This window comes from Homalodisca vitripennis, chromosome 7, assembly GCF_021130785.1.
Source record: "Homalodisca vitripennis isolate AUS2020 chromosome 7, UT_GWSS_2.1, whole genome shotgun sequence".
Classification (NCBI taxonomy): domain Eukaryota; kingdom Metazoa; phylum Arthropoda; class Insecta; order Hemiptera; family Cicadellidae; genus Homalodisca; species Homalodisca vitripennis.
This window is the reverse complement of record NC_060213.1, coordinates 129,507,739-129,531,558: the sequence shown is the minus strand read 5'-3', so window position 1 is coordinate 129,531,558 and position 23,820 is coordinate 129,507,739. Positions and strand designations below refer to the sequence as shown.

The 23,820-nt window shown below is 33.4% G+C and overlaps 1 protein-coding gene across 1 annotated transcript; it reads left to right on the top strand.

Moving 5' to 3' along the window:
• Window positions 1-10,113: 10,113 nt before the first annotated feature.
• Window positions 10,114-21,284, top strand: LOC124366319 (coenzyme Q-binding protein COQ10 homolog B, mitochondrial). The gene is made up of 3 exons (XM_046822775.1): window positions 10,114-10,306; window positions 12,818-12,970; window positions 19,930-21,284. The coding sequence occupies exons 1-3, from the start codon at window positions 10,218-10,220 to the stop codon at window positions 20,378-20,380; spliced, it is 693 nt and encodes a 230-aa protein (XP_046678731.1). The 5' UTR covers window positions 10,114-10,217; the 3' UTR covers window positions 20,381-21,284.
• The last annotated feature ends 2,536 nt before the right edge of the window (window positions 21,285-23,820 follow it).

The window sequence follows — 23,820 nt, the reverse complement described above, 5'->3', positions numbered from 1 at the left end:
AGGAAAACAAACAACGAAATGTGTTCAAGTTTTTAATATTTAAACTTTACTAAAAGGTAGCAGGCTTAGTGGCATTCTGTTGAATTAACACTCACTAATGAATCTTGTAGTGATCTGTTAGTCTGTAGTAAGTGTGGTGATTTGAAATATATTGTATTTTAATTTGGAAATCCCAAACCAGACATGCCAGACAGATATTGTAGTATCTTACCCATAGAGTTAGAAGCTCTTTGCATATGTTAACAAATACTGCTTGATTGAACTTAAGTTTATGTTCTTGTTCACAATGACTTCAAATTGTGAACGTTTTACTTGTCTTCCCTCAGCGACACACTTAAGGCACATTCTGCTGGGTTTTTTATAACCTCAGTTATTTTTATGGTTTTGTCACAGATATCAAAACAACAGATATGCTCTGCGTTAAACTATTTTTTTTACAAACGTATGAGTGAAGTACTGGACCCTACATGTTACACTCACTGTTAACATGTACTAATGTGCCATGGGGAAGTTCATGATTAATATTTAAATTGGTTTAAAACACCTATAAGCTATCCTGTTTTTTGTACAGGTAGTAGTGATATGTAGGAATGTGTAAATGAAATATGTTCTAGTCAGACTTCAAGAGCTTAACATCTGCCTCAAACAGAATCTGAAATAGCATTACAAGAAGAACGCTTACAAGAAATTGCATTGTCCATTTCGATAATGTCAAGAGGAATATGTTGTTTTTGTATTAATATTGAAATTATATATTAATTGTGTTCTTCTTGTAAATTTAAAGAATTGAGAGGAAAACTCGTAACAATTGCAAGGTTGTTATTTCAGAGGCAGTGTTGTTTACCTTTGCTATCTTGGTTAGTCAATGTTAGATGGAAGAGTTGATTTTTTTTCTCTTGGTTCTAATGAATGATCACCCTATTAATTTTGACTTTAAAGTATTGTGTGTGACTTTTGCTGTTAAAATCCAAAGTAGAAAAAGATGAATTGTATAACAAGGATGGTGCATACAATCAGTTTAACAGTCAACAATGCTAAGTTACAGATTTATCTAATACGTCACCACCACATTTATGTGGTTCCTCAAATGTTTTACCATTACTAAAAGAATTTTTTAATTATAGTACGATATGTTTTTTGTAGTGATGTAAAAACTATTTTTCTGTGTGTTAAGATAGATAACCATTGAGTAGATATATTTTTTTACCTTCTCAGATCATTTTTATCAATAACTAGCTGTTCCGCACGGCTTCGCACGCTTTTTGTAAGCTTTGCTCGTGTATGAGCACTTCTGGTTCAAGTGACTTATATTGTCAACGCCGATGTAGAGTTTACCTTGTTGACACTATCAAGAAAATCTGCCAAAAGTGTATGTTTATAGCCATTGTACACGTACATGTACTTAATAATAAAGTGGTCTAACATTCAAGCTATAACGCCAGGCCAAACAGAAATTCATTTGAAAGACAAAATCCATAAAAACTTAGCGCCTTCACATAGTGTGTGGTTATTATACACAACTATCTCGTAATTGTAGTTTACAATGTGCAGGCGCTTTGATAACTTATATATTTTGCAGCGCCTCCTGGTGGTGAGTTACATCAATGGGCATGGCATATAAACCTTCTATGTGGAAAAATACATATACATACAAATTTTCATAATGATCGGTCAAATAGTTTCTGAGTCTATAAAGGACAAACACACAAACATTCATTTTTATATACAGGTATATAAGATTATTCTCAATTGGTAGTAATAGTTTTATCTAAAACATAATCTTGTGTAAAACACTGTGTAGTTAGGTTTTAATATGAAAATTATCTATTATTTTATAGGCTTTATGGATCTGCTATTTTATAGTCTTTATAAGACTTTTTAATAATCTTTAGATTTTAAAATGAAATATGCATTTATTTTTATGTGTTCACTTTTTATGTGCTGCAAATATGTACTGTCCATAATCAATAGTTACTTTTAATGATTGTATACATAATTATAAATGTTGATATTAACCCAAAAAAAATTCCGTTGAAACTGAAGAAATGTTTTTTTATTTCTATGTATTTGTACCTCCATAATGGTAGTAGTCCTTTCCTCTTCTTGAATCCTTGATAATTATCAAGGATTTGTTTCCCTGCCAAGCCTAGTTATTTATCAAGGTTTTCACCTTAATTAAATAACAATTAACCTTTTATAATTAAATAAATAAACTGAAGAAACCGTATAAAATGTATGCATACTTTAACAATAAATTCACAATAATAGAACATTTAGTAAAAATAAATAAAAAAATTAACAGCAACAGTGAACGAAAGTGTTGTCATGTATTGAATTAGAATAATGAATATTTAACAAGTAGGTTTGGAGGAAAATAGAATAATGTATTATAACTTAATAAGAAAACAAATCTTTCTAGAATGTAGTGTTATGTAAAAACGAAGACTGACACATGATATCAAATTTAGCACTACACTAGTCACAAGAGTAAAAAGAATTAATTTTCAGAGAGACTGACTGTAGATCTTAGGGTAAACGCGCACTAGCACGGCCAAGACCAAGACCAAGACCAGTACTGGTCTGGAACAGCACGGCCACAACCTCGACCAAGACCAAGACAGTTTTGTAATGTACTAAACAGACAACAGTCAGTCTGAAAATGGATGTCGAGGAAATAGCAGTGGCCGTGTATGCGTACCGTAAATATGTAAAAAAAAAAAAAAACTGTTGTACAGACATCGCCACCGAATAGCAATGTTATTTCTTCCCATTTTTTCCTTCTTCATTATTCTATTGGCATAATCATCTGATGAAAAATCCCACAAACAAGGCCTTTCCTTTACCTCCTGTATCAAACACTGATTCTGTTGCCATTTTACAATATTGTCTACTAAACTTGTTCACAAATCATAAACAACTCTATCGCACACACAACCTCTCTCAACTACTCCTGGTCGCAGACTGGCCGTAGGCAGTGCGCGTTGTTCTATAACAGCTCATGGAAGTCTGGCCGCAACGTCAAGCTGGTCTCGCGCTTGGTCTGTGCGGCCAGAGCGTACAGCTGTGGTCGTGCGTCTGTCGTGTCTTGGTCTGACTAGTGCGCGTTGCTCCACATCATTTCAGGTTGTCCTGGCTGCAAGTTCTTGGTCGTGGTCTTGGTCTTGGTCTTGGCCGTGCTAGTGCGCGTTTACCCTTACACCATATTGGAATACAGAAGTCTTCTCGTAAATATAGATACGCATCTTTAAAAATTGTTACAAAGTTTCATCAAGCGAGTAGAGAGGCATTTATAACTATGTTTAAATGGGTGTTTTTTGAAGCACGAAAATAATCTAAACTGCGCTGTTGAGAATGTTCTGAAGCACCTGTCACTAACTTTTTGCATCAGCAGGAAGTTTCTTCTTAGCTTTCAGAGGTTGGCGTTTCTCAGAAGAAAGCTAAGTGCCAAATGCACATCTGGTTAACAATAACTAAGTGCAATCAATAAATCCTATAAATCTGCATTCTTTCCAGTGTAGAAGATCTAAATTAATTACAATATTTAAAAGTATCATCATTTCAAAAGTTATATTTGGAACTAAGAACTAAACTTGTCACATCTTAAAATTTGGGTTGCAGTATCACTCGGAAGTTTTTGACGTTAGTAAAATAGATGCAATAGATGGGGAAACATGTTCAAAACCACTTATAAGAAGCGGACAAGCTGCTTGAAAATGTTTGATCAGCAGATGTTTGAGCTCAAGGACATGAGTTGTGATGGAACTCATGCTTGTGGTAATTATAGCAATAATAGTGTCTTCCCTCCAATTGTTTGAGTTCGCACCCTTGGATGACGCAAAGTGTATGCCATTATTTTTCTAAAAGAGCTTTCAACAGTTGAAATGGATTCCTCAATATATGTTTGAAGTGTGCAGTGCGAACTTGGAGGATGTTTGGTGGTGGCTATGGCAGAATGACTCTAGCCCCTCTCCTCGCAATTTTGTTAAAGTTAAAATTAATATGTCTTATTTTATTGAGTAAAGTTTAGGGCTAAGAATCCCTTTCTAACACAATCTGGCTCTGTTACTTAAATACCATATGCTAATAAGAAATTATAACTACAGGTGTAAAGCAGTGAGAGGTTTAAGAAAATATTAGTGTGAATTGCATAAAAAGAAAAGTGTAGACTAATACATGATTTCGTGAAATTCAGAAAAATATTCTATTGCTCCTGTCCTGTGGTGTGTGTGAAAAATGAAAAATTGCAATGATAGATTTGAGTTTTAATGTGTGTAGAATGTCTACTAAAAGGTACATGACATTGTTTATGATTCCACAACAAGAAGTAATGAAGTGCTCTCAGATAATCATTGGTGTGCTATAAATTGACTACCTGGAGCATGTTAATATTCTTATTGCTTCCACAAGAACTAAACATAGTATATTACTCTCCTGAGATCTGAGATGCCAGAGGAAACCGTCTTAGTTGGGTACGCCGATGACGCGGCTCTCATCGCCGCACGCAACGTTGAGCTGGCACAGCTAAAGTTGAACCAGGTCATGCGAGTGGTCAACGCCTGGATGTCCGATCACGGTCTTTCGCTTGCTCTGAGCAAGACGGAGATCGTGATTCTCACAAAGGAGAGAATTGACACCGTCGTCCCGCTACGAGTGGGAAGGGAAGTGGTCCAGTCAACACGTGCCTCCAAGTACCTCGGAGTCATGGTGGACAACAAGTTAAGCTGGAGAGACCAGATCTTCCGTTCAGCGGACAAGGCTGCTAAGGTGGTCTCTTATCTTAGTAAGCTGATAGCCAATGTCGGGGGTCCTCGGTCCAGCAAAAGACGGTTATTGATGTCCGCAGTCCAGTCCGTGCTCCTTTATGGGGCAGAGGAGTGGGCAGACGCTCTTACCAAGGAATTTTATAGGTTGCGACTCGCCCGGGTTCAGCGCCAAGCTGCGCTCCGGGTGTGTTCCGCCTATCGGACAGTATCCGAGCCTGCCGTCTTGGTGGTTGCCGGATTCATCCCTGTCAAGCACTTCGCAGGGAGAGGAAGGCGATTTATCAGAGACAAGGCGAGATCGGCAAGGACGCAGCAAGATCCCGAAGAGCGTGCCCGAACCTTCCAGCAGTGGCAACACAGCTGGGAGCACGAAACCCGAGGACGATGGACTGCGCGACTCATCGAGCAGGTTCAACCATGGGTCGAAAGGCGGCACGGCGAAGTGGACTACTACCTCACGCAGTTCCTGACAGGTCACGGCTATTTCAAGTTGTACCTGAACCGGATGGGCAAGACCGGTTCACCGGATTGCATCTACTGCCCGGGCGTTCCCGACGACGCGGAACACACCTTCTTCCGCTGTCCGCGTTGGGAAAGGCCCCGCCTGGAGACCACAAGAAAACTCGGGGTTTTTTCGGTGGATACGGTCTGCGAAAAGATTATGGAGGATGAGGGGAACTGGGATTGTTTGTCACAGTTCGTCCGGGGCATCCTCCTGGAAAAGAAATCCGATCTGGACCGCGAAGTGGCCCAGATCCCTTGACCGAGCGGCTGGATAAGGAGCGAGCCCCACGGGCTTAAGCCAAATTTAGGCCTAGCCTGAAATAATGTGATAAACAATCCCAGGTTAGAATACTAAAGAGTAGAGGAGGTTTTTTAGTGGGTAAACCCGTTTTTAGGGGAGTCCCACACTACAGGCTGGCCATCTGCGTGCGTAATTGCATTTTTCCTGCCTCTCCCTAAAAAAAGTATATTACTCTCAGTTAATCATTAGAATGCTCTAAATTGGTTGACCTCAATGTTTCTACAAGAAGTAAACATTGTATACTACAAATTGTGAAGTACTCACAAATAACCATTGATATGCTATAAACTGACTACCAGGAGAATTCTGATATCAATGCTTTCACAAGGAGTAAATATCTTATACTAAATATTGTGAAGTACTCTCAGTTGATCATTGATATCCTATAAATTGACTACCTCCAGCAGTCTGATCTTCTCAATGATTCAACAAAGAGAAAGCAGCTTAAACTACATATTGTGAAGTATTCTCAGTTGATCATTGGTGTGTTATACATTTGACTACCTGGAGCATTTGATCTTGTCAATATTTCTGCAAGGAGTAAGGAAACATCTTATACTACATGTCAAGAAGTAATGTCAGTTAATTTATTGGTTTGTTATCCATTTAAAAACTGCTTCCACAAAGAGTAAATAGCGTGTACTACAGATCGTGGAATAGTATCAGTTAATCATTGATATGCTATAAATTGACTACCTGGAGCATTATTATCTCAATGCTTCCACAAGCACAAGGAGTAAACATACTACAGATACTACATATACTACAGATTATGAAATAATACAGATTAATCTGTAATAAATAATTAATGAGGGTCAGAGAGTACAAAAAGCAAAAGAATTTTCATCCTGCAGAAAGAGGCCATAAGACTCGTTTTCGGCTTACCAAGAAGGCAAAGCTGTAGAGGAGTATTTAAGGAAATAAACTTTTGACATTCCCCTCAATCTACATACTCGAGTCACTAGTCTTTGCAAAAAAAATCTACACCTCTTTTCTAGGCCTTCAACTCTCAGAACCCTTAGAAACAATGACTGCCTAGCCATTCCTTCTCACAGAACAGCCTTTTCCCAAAAGCATCCCATATATAACCGCACCATCTTCTATAATAAACTTCCTTCAAACCTAAAATGGGAAGCAAACCTAGATGTTTAAAAATATTTTAAAGGGAATTTTAATAAACAAAGAGTATTATTGTGTTGACGATTTTATAAAAGATAGACATTTTAGTTGCTAAATTTGCACAATACCATTGTATATAAAATATGTTCAAGACGTTTGCTATGAATTTATATGTTTTTATGGTAATAAAGATATTTGAGTTTGAATCATTGGTATGCTATAAATTGACTACCTGGAGGATTCTGATTTCGAGTCTACCTGTAGTAGATATTTAGCACTCTAAAGGTAAACATTTTTAGTAAAGTAACAAATACATGATTTATAAGCCAAATTTAATTGTAAATACAATAACACCAAAGCTTTTTAAAACTGATTTCATTATTTCTTCATTCCCGAATTGAATTTATAAAAAAAGTTCAAACAAGAGATAAACTAAAGAAATTCATAATCAGTATAATAATTTCAATAACTAATCGTTCTTATTTAGATTCAATAACAAGATTCTCCATATAGATTGGTCTACGTTAAAGGACAAATCCAGATTATTGATCTAAATCATCAGGATTGTAAAGTGTCCAATTTGATATGAGCTCCATAGGTTAGTGGAGTACTCTCAAGACAGGTGGACCAATTTTACCAATTTCGATATAAAAAACCGGGTCCGCTTATCGCACCCTACCCTTACTGGGAATTAAACAATAGTTATATTACATTTCGTTAAGATAGCGTACAGTAATTAAAAACCTATAATATAGATAGTTGTTTACTGGCTATGCAACCAAACAGGTTGAAAACACAGACTATATTTTTTCTACATTTTGAGAGTTATAGATTTCATTACGCTTTGCCTCAAAATATTTTCAAGCCTTAAATTGAATTTTCAACAGTTTTATTTTTTTAGTCAACCTTAAATATAGACTAATCTTTGATTATTTTTATACACGTGCTTCAAATGAATGTATTTCAATTTAAAATGTCATTTTTCTAATAGTTCATGAGCCGAGAGCCAATTTCCATTGTATGAGCGTACAATTTTGATTTTCTTGAAATCGACCAAGGAACTTCTCTATAAAAATACTGATCGCCAACCGCGCTAATTATGACATGAGTCGAATGACGGAAGTGATCAAAACGGTTAAACATATGAACCAAAAATGTTTGTCTGAAGGTTGGTTTTGAGTGTGTCAAGCTGAGAAAATTATAATCTGAAATAGTAATATACTGCTTGATCTTGCGTCTTTGATGTATTCTAAATTTCTAACAGTTTTACACTGTATTATTATGAGAACAATAGCCCATTTCCTTCTTCCCTAGTGCATACCTAATTGGGGAGAAATATGTATTATGTGTCTTGGAATAATCATTGTCAATGGCCTCAACTTTGGAAGGATCTTGAGCTGCTACAACCATTACTTGCCCAGAAATCAATTGCCATCATTGGAGTGCATACGTTACTACTGCCCATTATATTTGGTTGCACACGAACCGTTATGATTCAAATGTCAACAATTTGTTCTCTGCTAGAATTATAATGGAAGGAGATGTAGAGTTATTCATCCAAGTGTAAAAAAACTAAATTTTCCTACTATAATTTTATTTAATCGCAATTGATACCTTCCATAAACTCCCTCTTTAATTTAAGTTCTTGATACATTTGATAATAGAATTATACGAAATGTTGAACAAAAAAAAAACAGTCAGTCATAGGTGGTTAGTCGGCGAATGCAGACCTATTGTGTTTTCAGTTTTAATAATTAGTGTTGTGTTGTGTTTTGTTATTATTACGTGCATGTTACAGAGTTAGTGGAGTCGACGCACAACATAACGGTTGTGATTCCTGATTTATGCGTGAAACAACGCTCTGGTATGATTTGTTTATCTTAACCTAGATTTTAATTATGTCTTAGGTTAGTTATTTACCTGAAGAAGAGATCAGATTGCAGATCTGATCTCGAAACGTAGGTTACTGATTTTTTTTTGTATCACCGAATGTCCGGAAAAATCCTGTTTCCTTCATAATCCTTCCATCGTCAAAAAAATTATGGTTGCCTGTAAAGTCGGTTTTACGGGCGAAGATTTTACGTGACAACGTCTTTTTCTCGGTAGAATATTTATTGATATGAATATTATTAAATTGCACAATAGGAACAAGGAATTGAATGAAAATAAGAATTGCACAAAATTTTAACTATAGAAATATATTTTGTTTACTAAAACATTGTACATAATTTGAAATTAATTAAAATTTGTTATTGTAAATGGTAAAGTTGAATAAAACATTTACTAAAATTGGAATTTGAAATTCTTGCTAAACACAGTTAAATTTTAACTCCGCGCGTGGTGATTGGTCGGTTTAGTTCGTTTGTTTGGTCGCATTGTTATGACAGGTTAGAGGTTATAATTTGTTATTTTAAATGTTTGACTAGCAATACGCGCTGTTTCTTCTCAATCGACTGAATTACGATTGATTGCAGAGTGATTTAAACTAATAATTTACTTAACACTATCAACATTTGTCAATAGTATGACATAACCTATAAAACTCAGTTTCTCAACTTTTGTGTCAATCTAACAATTAATCAATCAATCATAGTTTACGATAATGAAATATCAGTGTACAATTCTTTACCTTTATTGTTGTAGTTGTAAATGACGAATCTAAGCACTCCACATTTTCACGAATAAACATAGTTATCTGCTTTATCCCGTGCGGCGGACCCACAGTTATCTGCTTTATCCCGTGCGGATCCCGTGCGGCGGACCCACTGGACGGGCATCGTAACGTTACCGGGCGTTACACTTTTTCATGAGTGACTCCGAGCCGCAACCTAATTTAAGACGTTGTCACGTCAAAAAACTTCAAACAAAGAACTAAAATCCTGTTTAACGTCTATAAAGCAATGGATTACACGTGAAGATTGAACAATTCCTCCCTCATGCTATAATAGAAATTGTTACGTAACGTGTTTGGCTCAACAGAATATTTAGTTGATATTAAAGCATATTTGTGTCAATGCAATTACTGAAAGATACTCTTTGTGGACAGAAATAAGTACATTGGAGGCTGCATATATAAAAAATAGTTTTGTTTTTACAAGTACAGTTTATTTTCTTCGGTGTTTAGAAGTACTATATAGGTATTGTAAGTTAAATATTACATTTAATTAGCAATCTCTCGAAGTACAGAGACCCCCTCCCCCAAAAAATCCAGGAACCTAACATTTCAGTTCGGAGTTAAATTCCTTTAAGGAATTTCTTTGATGAAATTATGTGTTAATATTAATTGTCTATACGCAGTTTAGAGCTATATAATGGGGACAATACTTAAAAATATGTTCATATAGTACTACAATAATTTACAAGTAATACTTTCTGTGTTATCATAAAGGCAGCGAGAGTCCAATGTTCAAAATCTGTCTGTATCGGCTATCTTCATGACATCTGACATCTCTCTACTGACATTACTATCGACCTTAACCTAAGTGTAATTCATTTTATATCAGTAGCTCTAGGTAGTAAATTATTTAGTTATGTCCTCAAGGAAAAACGTGTTAACGATAAGTAATAAAGCCTTTCATTGTTTTTGTCGGCGAAGCACGAGTCCAAAGGTAGTGTTCAGGTGAGAAATATAATATTTATTTTTAAATTCCTAAGACCTTGAAGATAACCTTAACCCAAAATCTGTTGGGAAATGAGGTTTGGCTTAGCTTCCTACCAATTGCTGCTTTATAATGTTATTTTCTTCCAAAAACTGAATACTTTCTTTTAATTTAAGCTAGGTTTGTAATTACATTCCAATGGCAAAATTATCTGCAAATTTCCCTTCTATACCTAAGCCAGAAAATGTTTTGAAAAGAGTATAAGTTAGTGGGAGTCCAGAAATTCTCTACAGTATTGTAATATTTTATCTTTGTTGCTTAAGCAAAATGCATTATGCTGTACCTTGGCTGATGTAACAAATTCCCCATTTAAATAGTGCTAGGCCTATTTTCAATTTTTTTAAGGAGCCACTCATATACCTATACACTTTATAAGCAAAGATTCAAATACCTTGACTAATATAATTTGGGAGCAATATAATGAGTGGGTACCACTACAATTGAATCATCGATATTCGTGAGTAATGAATCATCAACATAACTACTGAAACAAAATTAAGTTATATAGGTATTTCAAAGTATAATATAGTGTGGTTGTTATCATATCTTAAAAGTAATAACTTGAATAAAAAGCTATCTAGGCTATGTATATTTATAAAATGTAACAAACAAAGCAGTGTAACATTAAGTTACTTTTGTATTTACGTGTATACCTTGTGACAAATAACATATATGTTCATCACCATTTTACTTGCCTCTATTAGAGATGTGTGGTATATATTATATTAGTGTCAGTAACATGGTCATTCAGTGGTATTACAGGGAAAACATGTATCTAACAACACCCTGTTATTTTAGTAACAGCTGGGCTGAATAATTTGGCGTTCTCATAAAACCAGTAACAGCCAAGACAATTTCATGCAAGCAGTGAGATAGTAATGAACCAGTTCTGATATCGCTTTCCTGGTATTAGGATTTTTTTGTTCTCTTAGGACAAGAAGCTTAGAAATTGCATGTTGTCCTAAAAGGAATTTTGTGCTGCTTCCGGAGTGACAGGATGTTCTGGTCAGCTAAGGTTAGGGGTAAGAATCGCCTCCTGTCAAGATCCATGAGGAAGGATTTTGGGCATTATCTCAGTCATGTCTCCTTGAAAGAAAGGGAGGCCAGGTCTGTACCAGCCTCTTCAGTCAAAGCGGGCAGGGGGTTTCACTCCCTTATGTCTGGGCTAGCAACAGCCCTTAACACCTAGAGAGACCCACCAACTCCAACATTCATCTCCCGCAGTAGACTAGACCTATCGATCTACCCTGGCACCCCAATATCTTGACAATTGTGGCTGGTATTGTGCTGCTCCTGGACATCCATTGGGTTACCCAAATTTAAGTCACACATCGGTTTATGCCGCACCCAGTGCAGGTTCAAGTGGAAGGTATAAACCAGCCAGAAGTGAACCCTCATAGAGAGGGGTTATGTTAGGTTACTGAGAAACTTATAACATAGTGGAACGGGCCGGATGGAGCTGGAGGAGCAGGGACCATAAGACCAGATTATTAGATAGACCAATATATTTATGAAAATAGAAACAGACATATACAGACTTATTTCTGGAAAAATAAAAACAAACCCAACTAATTCATCATTCACTCATTCGTTCACATATATCATTAATTATAAGTAGTCTTTTAAAGTTGTCTACTAGTCTAAATATTACAATGTGATGAGTTATTTTAATTGTTGTATATGAAACAATAATTGATACTACACAGAGGTATTATTTTTGGAACAGTTTTTCCAAAAAAACTACATAGGAACTAAAAAAACTACATAGGACCTAAAAAAACTACATTATTAGAAAGAATAGGCTTTATTTGACTAAGTGTGAAAATTACATATCATTATGACGATTGAGTATACACTGTATAGGCTACTGATTTGTTTATTCTGACTTTTTCTTGTGGCCAACATGGTTACTCATAATACCAATATAACCAGAGTCACATTTTGGTAAACATAAATTGAGACTCTTAATTTGTATGTACCATTTTCAATACTTCTTGGGAGATAGCAGAGGTTGTTTCACTCAAAATTTCAACCCTTTCTAGGTCAACTCGTTCAACAAATAATGTGCGTACAGACAGACAGAATCAGATATCATTCGACAGCGACTGGTGGAAGAGGTTTCGCTAAATGTTTAGACAATTACTTGTTAAACACAAATATGATGTATATGGCAGGAAAGTCCCTTAAAATAATAAAATCAATAATAAATATTGCAAAATAAAATGTTGAATAATCAATGTGGTGATGTTCTTTTGTGTTGTTAATGAATAAATATAAGTTATTTTTATGGCCTATGTGATTTTCTTATAGAGAGATATTATTGTAAAGGAAAACCCCTACTGGTTTTTTTTTATTTGTTCTGTACTTGTAATACAATAAAGGCACATTTTTATGTCATTGTTTAATATAATTGTATCATGAATAGATCGCAATGTAGCATATGGTTAGTTACAAAGTGATTCTTTTTCCAGTGAACAACCGTCAGATGTGTCGCTGTCTGCAAATGCTTCCCCCGTTAGACGTTGCGAGAACAAGGAGCTGTTGCCAGTGTGCAGGACATTCTTTACGTTTCCGGGGTCACAAGCAAGCCGCCAGAGAAATTTTACAGGTCGAAAGCTAGTCGGGTAAGAGCTTGTTGTTTATTTCTATTACATTGTTTCATAGCTTTTTAAACAATAGAATATTTATTGTACAATACGTTTTTCTGCTATCAATACGTAATAAAAACTGGTACATAGTCAGTGATTAAATACTACATAACTAAACTAAACTTATTCTAAAACTTTACTTTTAATACATATAAAAAATCACTTTTGATACATTGATCTATAAAATGTTATAAAACATTTAAAAAATTGATTAAATGCAAGGCTTAAACCCATTATTCATTTTTTTAAGATATATTTTTATTATTCGTTTTCATCATAAACTGTCTTTAAATAATTTATTTACACTATAATATGATTTTTGACAAAAGGCTTCTTTTAATTTTTTTGTAAATGTAGATGATTTTTCTCAATAAACTGCTTACAAGTTGGCCCAAAAACACTTATGATTTTGAATATTCTTAAAAATATTCCATGCTAACAGTGGTTTACCACAAGTTTAAATTCACATTAAATTTAACTCTTTATAATGAGTTCAAAATCCCCACTTGCTGAGATTGTTTAGTATACATTTTCTGTTAAACATACGGGAACTCTAGCCATGTTAATCGAGTTCACATTTTGAATCATCGACCACACTGCAAAACTAGAGTTTGTAAACTTGTCAGACTTGGTATTTATAAGAAATTGATGTAACGAACAGAAGTTTTATTACACAATAGTTCCTGTACATAGCAAGGATAGAGAAGAATAATTTACATATTACATACTTGTTTGTTCGCCATTACCTAACCACCTATTGCTGTAATATCTCTTAATCCTTTTGGGACGAGACATTATTTTTGGATTGTGCAAAATTGTTTAACAATCATTTACTTGACAGGTCATCTAAAAATACCAGGGCTAAACATTAAAACTTGGTTAATGTTTGGTAAAATATTCGTGGTTTACTTTTCATGAAAACTGGATACAATTTTCAGTATTGAAGTTACATAAGTACATTTTTATTAAGACTTACTTTTGTAACCAAATCATAAAATATATATTTTTCTTATGTAAAATATGTATATTTTTACAACTTTATATAGTTTTTATAAAAAATATTGAAAATAGATTTAATATAATAGACATTTTTGCATTTTTAAACTTATTCTATGTAATGTTTGAAAATATTACAATGCTAAAAGGCAGTTTCATTCTGAGTGTTCTAAACATGTGGTACGAATACAATAACATGAGTAAGCTGATCTAGTTATTTTAAATATAAACAGATATGTCAACAATTAAAATTCAGAAAAATTTATGAGATACATTGGGTAGCTTATTTATTTATTTATTTATTTATTTTTATTTTACATGCTCCAAAACAGGTAACAACCCAATTACATTGGGGCAGTTCTCTTATTACAATACAATATATTGTGGGTTAAAGTCCCCAACCACATGCAACAAGCAATAAATTTTAAAAGCAATAATAATTGAAACTACTACTTAATAATAATTATACCTACACCTTAATTTTAAGGAATACACACGCATATATATATCCTTTATGTAAATAGACATAACTCACTCAAATAATATATAAATACAACAACAAATAAATAACAACAATAAGTAAATAACAACAATAAATAAATGGCCAGAATAAAAAAAAAAAATAACAATAACAATATATAAACAACAACAATATGTGAGTATAACATGCATTTGGAATTCACAAATAAATCAATTGTACTTTAGTTAATAATCAACAAACAAGCAACATATTTTAAGTTGTACATTCAACTTATGGAAGAAGTTTGTTATAATTTATTATTAACTAAAAACATATTTACAAAGTTGCTGTTGGTAACAGTCTTAAAACAGTTTTTTTACTTTATATACATTTTACAGCACCTCCACTGCACCTTGAGCTGACCGTTGCCTTTTAAAAAATATTAAAACATCTACATTATTAATTTGTCTTTTGATCTATTTATTTATTAACTCTTTCTTTGCCCCTGCTTAACTAGCTATTGATATAAATAAATAAACGTTTGATTTACAATTATTATTGAGTTTATTTGTCACATGTAAGATACAGGGTTTCGTGAATTATACTGCCATGGGCACATACAAAAATTATATCCAACATAGAAAAGGTTTTTGTGCATATTAGGTTTGAATTTTTAAAGATTTGGAATCATAAATTGGGTAGATCTTACTTAAGTTCAAGTCCAGTTTTACTTTGTGTGTTCCATTGACATTTATTCATCTTCCAATCATCCTTGTCGATTTAGTGTGGATTTAATACTAGCAATATTGATCCTTGAAGATTTGGGAGTTCTGGTTGCCATCCAATATTTGAGTGGTCATCATCTAGTAAATGTCTATTCTGTTCTTTTACAAAAATCGAGATTCACCAATTTAACACAAATAATCAAATGTATGACTGTATTTAATAACTCAAATGTTGATTAACTTTGTGTTTTTTAATAAATTTCTTGATGAAAAAAGGTTCTTCTCAGTCTTATTTTAAGTCATGATTCAAAAGAATAAATTCCATTATTGTAAACATTACCAGCTGATCTACATTCTTTTATAACTCCAGGTGTTGTAAACTTACTTTGTATAACAATCTCCTTGTTTTTCATATTAAGGTTTAATGTATTCTATGGTATTTGGTCTAAAGAAATTACTTTATTTTATCTGATGATTCAATTTTACAATAGTTTATGTATTTCTATCTTATATGTATGATAATTCGTTTTATGTTAATTTTCACTCTAAATGGGTTGCTAGTTTATCTTAATTTTAAAATCTATTGACTTATATATTATGTTTATTGTAAGTTATCGAAACTGTATGGGTGTATGTTCTTCTTGTATGGATTCGCTTGTATGGTATAGCTTAATTGGAGGGTTCAGCAGACAGAATCACAAAAAAGGAGGTGTTGCTGTGTTTGCAAAATCCAATGTGCAAAATGACATAACACTTGTCTCAACATCGAACCCAGCCTCAGAATGTATATGTAAAACAACCCTTCTTAAAATAAAACTGAAAAAACAGCAACTGTATATTCTAGGGGTATACAGATCACCTAGCAGTAATCTTGACCAAGCCATTGAAGTACTCATGGCTCAACTAGACAACGCTCTTACAACAAATAACCCTATGATTGTAATGGGTGATATAAATGTAGATGCCATGACAGTGAATGAAAACGCACTGAAACTGGAAGAAGCACTCTTAGGATATGACTTGAGAAGACTTAAATTGCCCCCCACAAGAATAACGCATAGTAGCCAAACCTCCATCGACTTTATATGTACAAACATGAGTGAAGCTGACATATCTACCCAAGTCCTCGACACAGGAATATCCGACCACTGTGCCCAGTTATGTAACATCAATACAGACAAAAGACTCATCCCAGCACAGACACTGACAAGAAAAATAAACAAACATACAATGGAGGACTTAAGACTTTTACTGGAAGTAAAGGACTGGAGTAAGGTATTACAAACAAGCAATGTTGATGACGCATTTGAAATGTTCCACAAAACACTTCAACAAGCATTAGACATCTCCTGTCCTCTCTCTATTATGAAACTAAAAAAGAACAACCTCAAAAAAATATGGGATGCAGAAAGCAATGAGCTCAAGGACAATTACCTAGAAGCCATAAATCGAGCAATTCTCACAGGGAAACCAGAGGATAAGATGGAAGCAGCACAAAAGAAGAAAGCCTATGATCTGAAATTAAAAACACTTAGGAAAGAAGAGATCGCAAACAGATTTGAGGAAGCAGACAACAAGACCAAAGTTTTATGGAATATAATTAACCAGGAAAGAAAGTCTCGTACCTCAAACGTGCAGCTAGACACTCTCATCGTCAACAGGGAAACCATCTCTTCACCAACAGAAATAGCAAATCATCTCAATGAATTTTTTGCAACCACAGCTGAAAGAACACTCATGAACAGTACGCAGAATAACAAGCACACGAAAACAATAACCCAAGACACCTCAAAATCCAATTTGTACTTCTATAAAACAAACTGTGATGAAATTGGCAAAATTATCAATGGACTAAAACAAAAGTCCTCAGCAGGAGAAGATGATTTTTCATCAAAATTGGTTAAATATTGCAAAAATGAAATTCTCATCCCACTAACAAATTTAATTAACAAATCTCTTTCCCAAGGAATATTTCCAAATTGTTTAAAAACCTCAAAAATATATCCCAAATATAAAGACGGTCAAACGAATGAACCATGCAACTACCACCCCATTTCACTAATATCAACCTTCTCAAAGATTCTAGAACGTGTCATCTTGAAAAGACTTCTAGGCCACCTGAATCAAAATGAACTTCTTACTCCAAGACAGCTTGGCTTCAAGAAGAATAAATCAACAACCACAGCAATAACTCAGCTAGTTGAATCTATCATAGACAAACTAGAAGAAGGTTGTATAGCCACAAGTATCTTCCTAGACTTCAGTAAGGTCTTTGATTGCCTAGAGCATGGCTTAGTAATTAAAAAACTCAGATCATTAGGAATTGAAGACAAAGAGGCAGACTGGTTCAAAAGCTACTTGAGCAACAGGAAACAACTCGTAGAGCTTACATCATCAAGCAACGGAATAATTCACAAAATAAAGTCGGAACTGTTACCAGTAACAAGAGGCGTACCTCAGGGATCTGTGCTTGGTCCAGTGCTTTACACTCTTTTGACAAATGACTTCCCACAATATCTGGAGAAATACTGCAAGGTTGTGATGTATGCTGATGACACTGCCCTTATTATTACTGAGAAAGACAAAGAACAACTTGACATCAATTCGTATATAGCTTTTGATATGGCAAAGTAATACTGCCATATCAATGATCTGGTACTAAATGAGAAGAAAACACAGCAGCTAATTTTCACTGCCTCCCGAAACCATCACAGGGGTCTCCCAGAGCTAGAGGTAACAACATCAACAAAATACCTAGGTCTGACTCTAGACAACAAACTATCCTGGGAGCCTCATGTGGATAAACTCTGCAAAAAACTTAGCTCCTGCCTTTATGTAGTACGACGAATTAAACAAATTAGCAATATAGATATGGGTAAATCAGCCTACCATTCTCTCTTTGAGTTCCATCTGAGATATGGATTAATTGTATGGGGAAGTACAACAGCAACAAATTTACAAAGAGTATTAGTAATACAAAAGAGAACTATCAGAGTTCTTACTGGACTGAGACCACGAGACAGTTGCAGGGAAGCCTTCAGAGAACTGAGGATTTTAACAGTAGTAGCTCTTTATATAATTGATACTATTTTGCACTCTGTAACAACTGGACAGACTAGAACTGGAGACCATCACTGCTACAACACAAGAAATAGACACCACTTTGCTCTTGAAACACACCATCTAAGTTTATATGAGAGGAAACCATCATACAAAGGAGCAATCTATTTCAACATTCTATCAGACTCACTGAAGAAAACACCAGTCAAACACCTGAAGAACTCACTCAAAAGTTGGTTTCTCTAGCAACCCTTCTACACTATTCAAGAGTTCATAAACTGGAAATCAATTGCATCATGAACTGATATTTTAAATTTTATGTTCTGTATGACCTTTATTGTATTGACAAAAATTCTAAACTCAACGTTTATGAATAAAGAATATTGTCTGTTGTCTATTGTCTATTCCTTCATTGTGTACATATGTGGTGTAAACTCATTTAGTTATTATTTATTATTCTTTTATAAACAAACATAAATAATATGAACTATTAACTTTTCAAAACAAAACTGTAATAACATTGTACCAGCTTCTTTCTAATCGGATTTGATTACTTAATTTAAAACCAAACACTCAAATAATAATTCAATACAAATAATAATGGGTTAAAGTAATAAAACAGACAGTTTAGTACTTTAAACACGTTATTAAAAATACGAGATAAAATTGTAATGACCAGGAAGTATGTTTAATATATATATGTAAACATAATATTTAATTAGATTAAAGGCAGTAACGGTGAATGTTGGAAAGGACAAGATTTATTATTCTCTAAACCATTTTGGTTCTTCTTTATAAAAATTATTTCATAACCATTGAAGAATTTTTTATTTTGGCTTTCTTTTAAGAATTTTATTTGTAAAAAACTTTGCCCAGTTTGAAGTACATGTTTTGCCATAGCCGATCTTTCTTTTTGTTGATATTAGACATGCTTTATGTCCCTTAACTTTTTCTACCTTTTTGTTTGGACAATGTATTTTAAATTGCAGTTATCAATTAATTTGACATATACATTAGACATACTTCATGGTCTTTAAAGTTTTTTCTACTTGCATTTTTAATGACGTGTTTTTATTTAAGCACTAAATTGTTTATATTATTACTTTAACCACTTTTATTTCAGTAGAGTGGATCTGATGTTTTCTTTGAAAACGAAAAGCCCTGCAGAAATGAAATTGAATTATTATATGAGTGTTTGTTTTTTATGTTAAGTAATAAAACACCTTTTCCTAGATATTTCACCATATTTCTCTTTAGGTGAACATGCCTAACATGTTGTTTTTGTTCTGAGGGAAAAGGACAGTTTGTCCCCATGCTTAGTCCTAAAAGGACCTTTGTGCCTCCCTTACTTAAATTTGTGTCCTCAAAGTCATGTTGAGTTGGCTTCTAGGTGGAATAGTAACTAGCCGTGATATCCAACAATTAATGAAATCGGTTAGATATTTTTTTAAAACTCAATTTTACTTTCCAAAATAGTCAACAACAAATAAAACTAAATCAAAGTAACTATCCTATGTGCTTAAACGTACTTTCATCGTAGTATTGTACAACATAAAGGTGTTATAAATTTAAAATAGAACCTATTAAATATATTGCTACCTGCTCCTCAAATGAATGTATATTTTTCTGAGTTGTTTAGTCTCCCTCTTCCGATATACACCACAAGTTAATATGAAATCAAAATGCTATTACAGATTCACCATGGATGAAATGTACAGTGTGGTCTCGGATGTGGAGAACTACAAGAACTTTGTGCCGTTCTGCAAACGCTCAGATGTATCAACGCGGACGCGTGACTACTTGCGGGGCGAACTCGAGATAGGTTTTCCTCCTATAGTAGAAAGCTACGTCTCCCACGTCATTCTCCAACAACCGCGGCTCGTCATGGCCGAATGTAAAGATGGGAAACTCTTCGACCATTTGAACACCACTTGGAAGTTCAGTCCAGGACTGAAGAACAAGAAGAGGTCGTGTGTCATCGATTTCCACGTGGACTTCCAGTTTAAATCCCTACTGCACTCCCAACTCGCACATATGTTCTTCAATGAAGTCGTCAGGCAGATGGAATCGGCATTTTTCGAAGAGGCGAAGCGTAGATACGGTGAAGCCTCGCTAGAAACAATAAAGTTAAAAGTTGTTACATGACCTCAAACTACTTAGGATTATATTAAATTACTCGTTGTATATTACCATATTTTAATTTATTTTAGGTAAATTATATTTTTTTAGGTATCTCATTTTATTTTTGTACTACCAATTTACTGAAATTATTTTACGTACAACTTTACTTTGCAATTTAAAAACACACTAAAATTAATTTTTAATTACTTTCCATTTGAATTTTGTTGTCCGAGTAGAATATGTTTAGGGCTTTACAAATTTATTGGATTGCCTCAAATTTTAGCGTTTCTGTCTCTTATAAAGATCTGTGATATTGAGATAATTATTACAAGTTATTTATCATTAAGTTATATACTCTTAGTACAGTATAACCAAAGATCTTCGATATTCTTTCTATCAATAGATTATTTAATGGTTGTTAATGAGAAAAGAACAAATCTTCAGTGTTACGTTCTTTGTACCTTACAAGTTATAAATGAAATTTTTTTGACAAACTTTTTGAATTTTTTTATGCATCATGTTGTATTGTTGTTTGAAATAGTTGTGTTAAAGAAAACAATTAATCTTGAACGTTAATTTAATTCATAATAACGACAGTAATGTTGAATCCGAGTGTTTTAAAAGTGAAAGAAGTCTAGATTTAGACATCTTACAAGTCATACAGTTGTGTGCACTTTTCATAAACAAATCAAAATTTTTTATATTAGAGTTATTATTGGTTATTACCGGTTATTTACCTAAACTACTTGAGGTAAAATAATGTTAAATTAAGTGTCCAGTATGGTAATTCAAGAACTAAAAATTATTAATTTTTAAGAACAAAATTGTTCTCATGCCCATTCCTTTTTTTGTGTGTGTTAGAGAATCTATAAAAAATTCTTGTCACATATTAATAAAACTTATGGTAAATAAAGATATTTTTATTCTATTTCTAAGCTTTTAATCTTTCATTTAGAGACAGATTTATAAGAATGAACGTGTTTAAATCATTATAGAAACACTGAAATAAAAAATATGAAAACGTTGATGAGAATGTCGATAGATATCAAGCCGAATTTCAGATAAGAAGTGCTTTTCTTTATTTCTTACCACTTTCTGACAAAACTTTAGAATTGTCAAATTTATGCCAATGTCTGTTGTGACTTCATTGTTGCAGTAAAACAATAGAAGTGGAAAAGATTCTGTAAATACAGGTGTCTCGCTTTACCTATTGTCTCACATAAGATATATAAGTACTAACTCTTTTAGGACCAATTAATGATGTATCGCTAGTTTGTCTTTTAGACTAAAAAGTCCAACTAATAATATATTGTTATTACGAGCTAAAAAAAACGTTATTCACTTTTATTTATCTAAATTTTGACCGCAAATCTATTAATAGCTTTTTTATTGTGAAAAAGGCTTTGAATTGAGTAATTATTCAGTCTGCACAGTATGGAAAAAAAGAAATTGCAAAGTTGACAGCACTCACTTTTATGATGACGCCTAGTAATACTCACTTGCTGTCTTGACTAACAAAAGTAGCCAGAAGGCTGACGTTATGTTGAGATTGTTTCATGTTATTGTTTTGTCTTTTTATATTGAATTATTGTATTTCTAAACAAGTGTACCTTTGTGAGAAAGAAGAGATCACAAAGCAATGCTTGGTTTGACACTTGGTAGACTTGTTGGAACTTATTCCCTATAGTCAGCTACCTGAATTGTGATGATTTTGTGACATTGCGACTGTGCCCTCTCATGGCAATATCCTAAACTATTATCCTTTAAGGAAACCACTTTTGTATTACTCTTCTCTGCAATCACGCTGTTATTGTTTTTTATTTTAGTTGGTTCAGTGAAAAAACATGGCTGGGTCTAGTTGTCTACTTTGTGGTGAAATCAATTTTTTTTTAAATTTGTTGTGATGGTGATGATTGGAGTAAATGTAGTGATATTTGTGTTGACCTATTTCTGGCAAGGTAGTAAGAAGCTGGACCTACAAACATCCTTGCTTCTTACGTATCATCGTCATAAACACACTTCGTTTTATAGTTTATTTCAAGTAGTAAACCCCGTGCAGTGAGTTATGTGTTCTGTGTTGCTGTAGCAAATTAATACGATCTATTAGCACCATAGGTGCCTGGAGTTAATATGAGCAGGGTAGGGTCAATGTGGTTTATATTGAATTATCATATTTCAAAATTATGAAAAGACATTAGTATATGAATAATAAAGTTATTCAATCCCTATGTTAACAATTTTAATTGTTGATTCACAATTTCAAATATTGATCATTATTATTTCTTTTTTTTTATTTCAGTCAATACAAAAAAATTGTTCGGTTGTTTCATATATATGTGTGCATTCACACTTTAACATTTTTAAATATTTCCCAAATTCGTTTAAAAGGTCGAACTTTTGAGGTAAAATATTATTGTTTATGCACAAATACAAAATTTACTTTTTCTACAATGCAATGTATTAATTTTTTATAGTTGTTCCATTGTTTGCATCAATAAACATTTTTGATGCGTTATTTGAATATGTATAAAAAAAATTTAAATTTCAAATTAAAAAAAATTAAAATAATTAATTATAAAAATTAATAAAAAAATGAATTATTTATTTATTATGATTATTCAATTATTTTTTTTATTTTGTTTTTTAATTTTAATTTTTTTTTGTATGTGTAAGAAAATTTTTGATGCGTTTTGTTTTATGTATATTGTAGAAAATACATTTTTTTTTCATAAACAATTACAATTATTTTGGTAAAAAATTGGACGGTCTCTTTAGCATAGAAAATTTGTAATCTTGTGGTCCTAAAAGGGTTAAGTTTTAATTGCAGTAAACTTCCATTAATCTGGCACGGTCAGGACTTTTGGCATATTGAATTTTATCAAATATGCCGGGTTATTGGATATATATCAGAGAAATAATGTAGACATAATAAATAAACAAACAATAACAGTAAAACACATTATTATTATTGAAATATAACCCAGGTAGTCTTTGTTAAATGTGGATATATAAGAACAAGTTTTTAAAACTGTTTATTTAGAGTGCGTAGTCTGTGTATCACATCAATTTGGCAGAACAGGGTCAAGGTCGAGGACGCGCCACTGCCAGCTCCTCTAGACAAGATGCTTACCTATCTTAGAAGGCAGTGGTGAGACATCAGTTGTTAAGAGTTGTCCTTCCATCACGAACTTATGCTGAGCACATTAACTCTGAAATTGACCTACCATTACTAGATTCAATTGAATTGATACGAAAATAGGAAAGTACAATTGGTTACACAGGCTATAGTCAGTAAATGACTCAAGTCTAATCGGTATCATCCGTCGGCCAAGTATGACCTCTTTTCCACACTCGCCTAAATGCTATGTCCACCACAAATGGTAAAAAACATCGTTGTGATTGATGTTTTGCCTTGTTCAGGAAAATGTTACTTTTTCTAAAAGACCAACATCACCAAGCATGTG